Raw genomic sequence first — 9867 nt, 5'->3', positions numbered from 1 at the left:
TTACATTATATGGTAAGTTGAATTATGGTTTCTAAATCTATATGTCTAATTTGATGGTATATATATATATATATATATACATATATATATGCATATATTTTAAAGAATACTTGTAAATATTTAGTTGCATCTTAGATATAATTTTTTATAATCTTAAAAATATATTTCTTTTGAACTTCCACCCATATTAAAAAGTGAACCAACTTCCTATTTCATACATTATAATTGTTTATATATAAGACTTGTGAAGGATATTAATATAGTTGTGTAAGAATAAGTTATTTACAAGATTTTATGTACTTAAGTATAAGAATAAATAGTTACATACAAAATTGCTATTAAACAATGGAAAAGAATAAATTTTAAGATTGTTTTAATATTATAAGATTAAATTATTATCTTTCTATATGCAAAATCCTTAATTGAATCAAGTTTTTTTGAGTTTAACTTTGATTTTTTTTGTAGAATCCCTTTGGCTCTTTGTGATCAAGGTTGAATTTGGTCTATGTGATGTTAAATAAAATATATATATATATATATATATATATATGTTTGTAACAACTTAGACAATAAAGCTCTAGAAATCTTTCTCAGTGATAGTAAAAGTTTCCAATTTACAACTTGTTATACTTTTATTCCAATCATTACCTACTATCCATATCATTAATAAAAATCAAAAAATCAAAATACACATTCTTTTTGGCATAATTGTCTACAATATAAACATCATTAACCATAATTTGATGACATAAGTATTTTCTAAGGTGATCCACAACATTTTGTTACATTCAAAAGAACATATATTGGTTATCACATGTTTATGATGCTCTTGTTTGTGCCATTAAAAATTCGCATATATCTAAGAATAGAGCTAAAGTAATTCATTTTACCCCAATCTAAAAGTGCGTTTTCAAATTCAAGTACATACATTTTACTTGATTTGTGTTGTAGTATCCAAAAACAAGATATTACATGCAAGCTTAAAAAAAAAAAAAAAAAAAAAAAAAACTGTTATTTAGCTCATGGGGTTGTTAAACAAATGCAAGTTACAAGACACATGAAGTTGGGTTCTCCAATTAGGGTTTAGGAATAGATGGGAAGGAGAGTTGTGAGGAGTTTTTAGGGCAACAATCTTCCCCTTTTGGTCACTTATCCTCCTGCTGCTATTGTTTTCTTAACACTGGATCAATAGCAGGAATAATAATAATAATAATAATAAAAAAAAAAACACAAACACCAACACAGAGAGGAGGACTGCACAGTTAGAAGCACCCAGTGCAACCTGAAGCTGAATCTGGGCACTCGTAGGGGTACTCTGAGATTCAATCTTAACTTATCCTTTTTCAACCTGGAGGAGTGACGAGTTCAGCATATCCACATTTAGCACTGGACACAGATCCCCAATGGAATCATCAGAAAGTATTTTTATTCCCCACCCAGTGCCTGGATTCCGGTGAATGTGCCGATACAAGCTAGTGGACATTGATCAAGCCTCTTATTCTCACCACTTCTTTTTTTAGAAGTCTTGTTGATCATGAAGGCCAGGAAGTGGGCAGTCATTACAGTGATTGGAAAATGTAAATCCTCGGTGGACTTCAGGTTTTTCTATCAGCCACACAGTGCCCCTCCAAACTTTGCCATACAACAGCACAGTTTCCAGTGCTTCGGGAAATGGAGTATGGTGTGTTTTTTTTTTTTTTTTTTTTTTTTTTTGTGTTTTTGATTTTGGGTTGAGTGTGAACTGGAATGTGAGAAAGTTGAGTATTGTTAAGTGTCGGTGGTTATCAGATTTTGAATGGTTACTAGATTTTGGAAACGAGAGTCGCTGAACAGACAGCAATTAACCCAAAATTTTCTGAATCAGTTGCTCCATATCAGAAGCCTTAAAAGACTAGTTACTAATGGGAGGTGGTCTTCAATAAGTTCGCTATGAAAGTGAAGAAAAGTGCCAGTTTTGCCGCGCCGACTGCGGTGTGCACATTGGACAGCGGACTGGTTCCGCACGAGCCTGGGTGGTAAGGAATGAAGAGGGAGTTGGTGGCAAATTATTCGGGCTTTTGCTTCCTCGCAACCCATGCGACTCGGTTGCGCTTTGCGACTCGGTGAGGACGGATTTTCTCACTAGAGTAGTTGGACGACCTTGCAGTAGTTTTTCTGGTGCCGAAAAGGTAGTTCGCTCTGAGCAATGCGCTGTATTGTTGTTGATGTGGCATTTCTTTGCTTTCGAGAACTAGAGCGGGTTTGTTAGTTCATTGCAACTGTTCAAGCGATGGGAGGGTGAAGGTTTTTATGAGAGGCATGCGTCGGAGCATAGTGCGTAAGCGGTTTGTTGCATTTGCAGAAGGGTGTAGACTTGGAGATGGGCGATTAAGGTCGGTGCCGCGGTGCAAGATTGTTCTGGATTCCTTACGGTTTTTGGCGTAGTTTGCCGTGATTGGGAGCTCTTACGGAGTATGTGTAGAAATAAATGTTTGAAGTGTAGGGAGATCACGAGGCTCTACAGATTCTTAAGGCTTGGATGTGTAGAGTTTGGGGAGGAGGACAAGCGACAGAGTCTTGTTGAGAAATAACAGCTCGGCTACTGTTATGTAAAGTTGGCGGTATGGCTGTTAGTGAGAATTAGCTCTGAATCTGTTGACAAGTAAGCTCAATACGTCTTATTTTTTCATAGATGACAGTTTCACTTTTACTTCCTCTACATTTTCAAGTGAATCGTTTCCCGATCCTTGCTGTTCATGTCTGAGATTGAATTTATTCTCCGCGCCCCTAATTACTCAAACTAACGACCTCAGGATAACAACACATGCGCTTGGCAAAAGATTCCCAACTTATCTTTGGGTTAAGCAGCTTGGATTAATTTTAGGGATTTTATTATTATTGTTATTATTATTATTATTATTCTTTCATTATCTTAATTTTTTTGTGTATAATTTTATTTATTTATTGCGCGAGCAATCTCAACTGGATAATAAACCTGCAAGCTGACCTATCTTCCATATGTGGCGAATGGAATGGACGTGAACAGGATACCCTTGCACTGAGTTGGCAAATCAACTCATTCCAAGTGTTCATGGACATGTCTGTAGAATCCGTCGAGGCGTGCGACTGGCAATGCAGGGTGAGCTACCTCCGTTACCCCTCCTTGACTTGGGATGATCAATGTGAAATGAATTTAGGGCTTAGTGTTGGGTCGAGGAAATATTTAGTTCGGTACCTTTCTCTAAGAATCACGTAGATCGACGAAGGTAGCTGAGCCAATGTGTATTTTCCTTAATTGGGTTGTAGGTCATTTTGGAGCAGTATATCAACAGCGATGATTGAATTCAAGAAGTCGATATCTAACTCCTCATAAGCAGAATTTTAGTCCATTAGCTCAATCTCAGTGTCGATGGCTTATTTCTTACATATGAATGTTGAAGTGTTTTGTAACTACGAGAAGGTCGTATAGTTTGTAGAGTATGGTCATAGTTGTTTAATGCATCATATTCTATATGTTTTTAGCTGTTGACATGACCACCGCTAATACCGTTGGTGAACAAGGTCAATGAAATCCAGATTCTCTCCATGACCTCGCTCTTGTGCAGGTTTCTGACTTTACAACCAGAGATGCCAACAGAAGTCATGTTGAAGCCTGCAACCAGGTTGTCATATATGCGTCCATGGAACGAGTTATTCAATGCTGGTGTTTGGATCAGTGTGCTTGCAAATGAGATGCAGTGATGGAATGGCGTGCGATTCTAGAAATAAGCCGGATGGATCCTCCCCTCCCCACATGGATGACAGTGGATTTCCGAACTTTGACTCATTAAACCATCACCACGTTATTTACTCTGGAGATTGAGCCTACTCTCCAGTTCTTCTCACTGCAGGTTTAAGATGGCGAAGTCAGAATTGGATCTCTTAACCTCATTCTGGATCAATGTGGTGTTAACAGTATCATTCTTGATATCTTATGTACTGTTAAAAAATTTGCCTTTGAATTTTCGGGTCTACTACCCACGACGGTACTTGAAGGGCCTGGTTGAGCGCGTAGATGACTTGGTGAATTCAGAAGATAAGAGACATCGTGGGGTTGGTTGGAGGTGGTGTTCGAACCTTTTTGATTGGATATTGTCTACCTGGCGCACGACAGAAATGGAGTTCATTGAGCAGTATGGTCTTGACTCTGCTGTCCTCCTTCGGACCTATTTGTTTGGGTACGTCGGCCATATTACTCTGCAACTTACTGCAACCCCCCCTATTAAATGAAAGTGTTAAAACGTGTTTAAGATGATTTCCTTTCTAAAAGCAGACTCCCCGCCGCTCAGTTGTTGCAGGATTCTCTTAACATGATGCTTGCTGCATCATGCTTTTGCTCAGAAAGCGTCATTTGCGATAGATTTGTGTTCGATAGATTGAACTTAGTTTGTCTTTCTGCTCAAATTAAGTTGGAGTTGTCATGGTGCAGGCTGAAGCTGTTTGTTCCGCTAATGATCTGGGGATCGGTAGTGCTCATTCCTGTGAATACGACAGATACTGAGCTGCAAAATTTTCAATCAGTTGAGTCTAACGTGACGTATAGCAGAGTTGATACCCTGTCTATTGCAAACGTACACGATCTTTCAGAAAGGTTTGTGCATTTTCAGTTGGGTTTCAAATATTTTACTGCTAGTTGCTCCCCAAATCAATGTCCATTATCTCCAGGATCTTGTTGTATTCTCTTACAGGCTTAGTATTGCCTCCAGGTTTGACTTGAATTGCACACTAGAACATAGAAATAGTACTATGAAAACTGTGAATTGAAGGGAGGTTGTTGTCTTTCAGATTATGGGCACATCTATTGGCGTCGTATTTGTTCACTATATGGACGATTATCTTGCTTTACATTGAATATTCTAGAATATCTAAGCGCCGGTTACAGTATATTGTATCTCGAAAGCAACGGCCTGAGCATTTTACGGTAAGACTTGTCTGTATCATCAAGATAGTTCAGTGTGGTCAGATTTGTAGCATTTTCATGTCTTCCATCTTCTACTTAAGATTCACCCTAAAATTATTGCGTCGAACCGAGAACATGTCCTGCCTTGTAAATGTATATTCACATGTAGTGAGCTACTGGTGGATGCTGCCCCTATTTGACGAGGAGTTTTCACCAAAAACATACAATTGTTTTCTCTTTGCCATCGCAGGTTTTGGTGAGGCATGTGCCTAAAGACACAAGTATGTCTGTTGGAGAAAAAATTCGGGAGTTTTTCCAAGAAAACCACCCTGAGCACTATCATACTCACCAGGTATTTCGCTTTGGGTGTAATGTTTTCTGTGAATGAATTCCTTTCATTTCAGGTATACATTGATTTCTCACAGGTTTGTGGTAAGATAATTATTTTAAAATTTACTACCTAGGTCAAAACTTTCTTAGAAGAACGATCATATCACGATTTTCCTTGTCCATTGTTATGCCCGGACAAAGCATAGAAGAGTATCTAGAAGGATTGTTGAATATAACGGATTTGCGGATTGCATATTTATGTTGCAGGTTGTGTTCAACGCGAGGAAACTGCATAAGCTCATTAAGAAAGTAGAGAAATATGAAGGTGAATTAGAACTCATCGTCAAAGCCTACGAAGCTCGCAAAGATGCTGATCCTGAGGCTTCCCGACCTACACTTAAGGTAAATTTCAAGTAAGTTGCTGTCTTGGTGGGCAGGCTTGGAACAAGTTCGAAGTGTAACTCAAACATGCATGAAGTGAAGGTGTATTTGGATTCATAACTCATTATATGTATTCTAACCCTTGTTCTTACACTTGACGTTCCATATTTCAGAAGCACTGGTACCATATATGTATGCCGAAATCGGATGCCATTGATTTTTACAAAGATAAAATCGCTCAACTTAAAAAAGAGGTATTTCCCTCTGATCCCCTACATTTTGATCGTTGTTTTGTTAATGGCTTGATATATACTCCAGTTGTACTTCATTACATGGTAGGGATGAGGAGCCAGAACTTGACTGTGATGTCTCAAACCTCAGCATATGTACAGCATTATAAATGCTTAATTGCTAAACAGCTGATTTCAATGTCATTCCTGGGAAAAAGAGTTCTCGTTCGACAGGGAACCTAGTAGAGATCAGCGTGTTCCACTTTCTACTAGTGCAGTAAATATTGTATTACGAAATGCGTGTATATGTACGAGGTAGATGGAAATTTTAGAATGGTAATCAGTGTCTAGGTTTTCTCGTTGTTTCCCAAATAGTAACTCTTCACTGACGATTCAGCTATCATGTGCATTGGTGTTTCGTATACAAAGGGTGTATTTTGTCATCTGCAAACGACGATAACAATTTAGAGAACCAATAACCTTTTGCTTTTGCTATTACCTTTCTGTGACAGGTTAGGTCTGAGCGAAAGAATGTATTATCGCATTCAGATTATGTTGTTAAAGCTGGTTTTGTCACCTTCAACTCATGCTGGGGTGCTGCTGTCTGCGCTCAGTCATTACAAAGCGGAGAATGTACAAAATGGATGACTGAATGGGCTTGTGAACCTCGGGATGTGTATTGGAGAAGTCTGCCCCTTAACTACATGCAATTGAACGCTTACCGACTCATTGTGAACCTACTCGTAGTTGCTTTAATAATCTTCTTCTTTATTCCAGTTGCATTCGTGCAATCATTGGCCAATCTAGACACTCTTATCAAGTATTTTCCATTTCTCAAGCCCATTATACGCTGGTCAGTACTCCTCAACCAAGTTATTTTGGTTTAGAGTTATGGGTGCTACTTTTCAGCACCAGTAAATCTAGTCTGAAGTTCTGACAGGTTCCGGTGCTTGTTCTTCCTTGCTTACTAAAGTGATTGGTTCTTTCATTCTTGTGTAACTAGGTCTGGATGCTGATACCGATGATCTTGGATCTCACAGGAGTATCGTTAGGTCCTTCTTTCAAGGGTATCTTCCAGGGCTTCTCTTGAGAATAATTGTTGTGTTGATCCTACCTCCACTGTTGAGAGTACTTACAAAGTTTGAAGGCCATGTCTCTTATTCAAAAATTGATAAGTATGCGGCTCTGAAGTACTACATATTCATGGTGGTCAACGTGTTTTTTGGTAACGTCTTTATTGGATCTCTATTTGAGCAGCTAAGGCAGTACATTGCAGCACCTACAACGTAAGACACATTCCCTCACAGCTTTTTATTTGAAACTTTTTTTTTTTTTTTTTTTTGTATGCTTGTAGTGTTGATTTTTGTACGTGGGGGCAGCCTCGTAGGCTCAGAACTCATCACAATCTGAATTATCGGAAAGGTTAGCTGTTACAGTTCTTTATCAAGTTTTAATGAATGAAAATTTATACGTGTTTCTTGTGGAAATATGCGATCAGAATCCCAAAAACTTTTGGATTCTCCGTCCCCATGAAGGCAACCTTTTTCATGTCGTATATCATGGTGGATGGTTGGTCAGCCAATGCTGCTGAAATACTTCGTCTTTGGCCGCTCTTCTGGTACCATGTTTCCGATTTCTTCTTCGTGCGAACCGAGAAAGATCGAGTGAAAATTCTACCAGCTTCACCACCAGATTATACAGTTATTCTGACTCGCTTGAGTCTATACTTTCTACTTGGTCTGGTCTACGCAGTCATTTCGCCACTCATACTGCCGTTCCTAGTCATGTTTTTTGCCTTTGGTTACCTCGTATATCGAAATCAGGTAAGCTTCTATTTTTATTTGGATGAGAATTTCCACGGCTTTGTTCGTCTTTCCTGTATAATCTAATCTTTATATGCTTTATGCTTTTCGACGAATATGCACTTAAACGAGGGGCAATGCCTGCAAATATTTGAAATTTGGGCGATTTACAGATCAATGACACATGAGCTTGCACCTCCTTGTTCGATTTTAGGCACAAGTTCGATTAGCACAATCTTAATTCTAATTGATGAAGAGGTGCTCTCGTTTTTCAGCTCTTACACGATTCATACCTTAATGTTGTAATTCACTGGTTTTGGTGTTGTTGCAGATTATCAATGTTTATGAGCCTAGATATGAATGTGCAGCGTCATTCTGGCCGTTTATCCATCGCAATATCATTATTGCTCTCATCATCAAGCACCTCACGATAATTGGTTTATTCTCCTTAAAGCAAGCAGTCGCTTCAACACCCTTTTTGCTTCCGCTCCCTGTACTCACCATTGTCTTCCATCTGCATTGTCGTCAGAAGTTCCTGCCAGCCTTCAAAAATTTCCCTTTGCAGGTAAACCTTCTTTCGTGAATTTCATCGATGTATCACTTCTGGGGTAAAACAAAGATCTCATAAAACTGATGAATCTTTGTTGCGGGATGCAGGAAGCTATAAGGAAAGATAATTTGGAATTCAACGCGGACACTGTGAACATGCTTGAGAAATCATACCTCCACCCTGCAATCCAGTTGTCTTCTACGGAAAGTGATGACGATGATCCAGGCACAGTTAGAAATGGCACTCCTCCACGTGGTGGCAAAGATCATCGCCGATCTGAGGCACCTAGCAACAATTACGGTGACAGTGTGACCTCAGGAAAATCATTTTGGATGAACTCCCGAGCAACCTCAATACACTCCAATGAAGTGGGGAATGGCTCGATTTATGGTTCTAACGGAATACCTAATCATGTGCAAGTTGGTGATCCTCCAGCTCTGTTTCCAGTTGATGCTTCCTTATGTCCACCAGTCCAGCCAAGAGGAAGGGCCCATCATCTAGGTTCTAGATCTTGGCCATCTTCTAGAAGGTTTGAGCCGTCCCATGCATCTTTCAGAAATCTTCCGTGAGGCCTGCATGAGCTTGGTTCCTGCAAAAGCCGCACATAGATTTTTTTTTAAAAAAAGATCTGTCTTCTGTGAAAGTGGATGTGAACAAGCGGTTTGTTTCCCCGGAAATGTGAGCAGTTTAACACGCTGATCTGCATGTATTCACCCCTTTCTTTAGTGGATTACAAGAGCAGGGTCAAGATTAAGACTCGTTCGTCTGTGTTTATTGCTTGAAATGGCTTAGAACGATGACAGACACTCCCTCATGCGAGACTTTGATACAAAGACAGCACAATTGGAGCACAATCGTGCAGCATATGGTTAAACATTTGAAGCTCAGATTTTGTCGCATAGATGAAAGGGATAACAGGATTAACTGTAGTTATTCCTTCTAGTAAACAGATTCATTGGAGCATGAAATGGCATACAAACTGATGTCATAGACAAGGGCTGGACAATCTAGCAACAACTAGGTCTCCATTGATGACGGTGCTTACAGTACAATGTATTGTGCTTAAGGTGGAATTCCACCACTGCTCACATTTCACGCAGAATTCGTTGTGCGCATCCGAGAAGTAAATGTCCGGGCAGAAACAAACCTCGTGAGACTTGAAAACATTCCCGTAAAAATGACGTAACCTTTAACGCATTTAAACCACCTTTGGGGGCGTTGATACTGCGATCACAGTAATACATAACAACGTAAAAACCTCTTAGCCGCAAATCAGAAAACAATGGTGTCCGAGTCCGAGAAGAACAGCGATCAGTCATGTACCGAAGAAAGGATACTTTTCCTTAAACTAACTTCACCTCGGACGGTGAACCCAAGTCCAAGTTACCCCGCTACCCAAGAACGTGGAAGGACCCAGAAGCACCCAGCCAACTCAAAGCTCCACGCTCATCCGATACTAATCGTCCAAATTCGTCACAATTCCATATCGCAAGGTTTGTCGTGACCCAATCAATGTCACACGCGCTAGGTCGGCGGCAATCCATAAAAACCCATCACATGATCTACGTCACTTCTGCCCCTGGATAGGCGCCTACGCTCGCAGCACCGCATGCTCCCCTCTCCTTCCTATTTCCGCGTTGTGGGCAAACCTCGTAA

The 9867-nt window shown here is 39.7% G+C and overlaps 1 protein-coding gene across 3 annotated transcripts; it reads left to right on the top strand.

Moving 5' to 3' along the window:
- The first annotated feature begins 1961 nt into the window (after positions 1-1961).
- On the top strand, positions 1962-9313 carry LOC112282674 (hyperosmolality-gated Ca2+ permeable channel 1.5). 3 transcript variants are annotated; one of them, XM_090254137.1, is made up of 13 exons: positions 1962-2102; positions 3026-3118; positions 3585-4196; positions 4448-4609; positions 4804-4939; positions 5169-5270; positions 5516-5650; positions 5803-5883; positions 6372-6712; positions 6900-7145; positions 7358-7682; positions 7993-8226; positions 8319-9313. In XM_090254137.1, exons 3-13 carry the CDS (start codon positions 3877-3879, stop codon positions 8778-8780), a joined length of 2544 nt encoding a protein of 847 aa, XP_090110263.1. In that variant the 5' UTR covers positions 1962-2102; positions 3026-3118; positions 3585-3876; the 3' UTR covers positions 8781-9313. The 3 variants fall into 3 exon arrangements, with proteins under 3 accessions (XP_090110263.1, XP_090110251.1, XP_024376411.1); XM_090254125.1 differs by having other exon boundaries at positions 2034-2168; XM_024520643.3 differs by lacking the exon at positions 1962-2102 and adding an exon at positions 2273-2641.
- Positions 9314-9867: the final 554 nt, after the last annotated feature.

Source organism: Physcomitrium patens, chromosome 1 (assembly GCF_059467195.1).
Source record: "Physcomitrium patens ecotype Gransden chromosome 1, ASM5946719v1, whole genome shotgun sequence".
Taxonomy (NCBI): domain Eukaryota; kingdom Viridiplantae; phylum Streptophyta; class Bryopsida; order Funariales; family Funariaceae; genus Physcomitrium; species Physcomitrium patens.
Note: the sequence above shows the minus strand (reverse complement) of the source record. Positions and strands in the feature narration are given on the sequence as shown.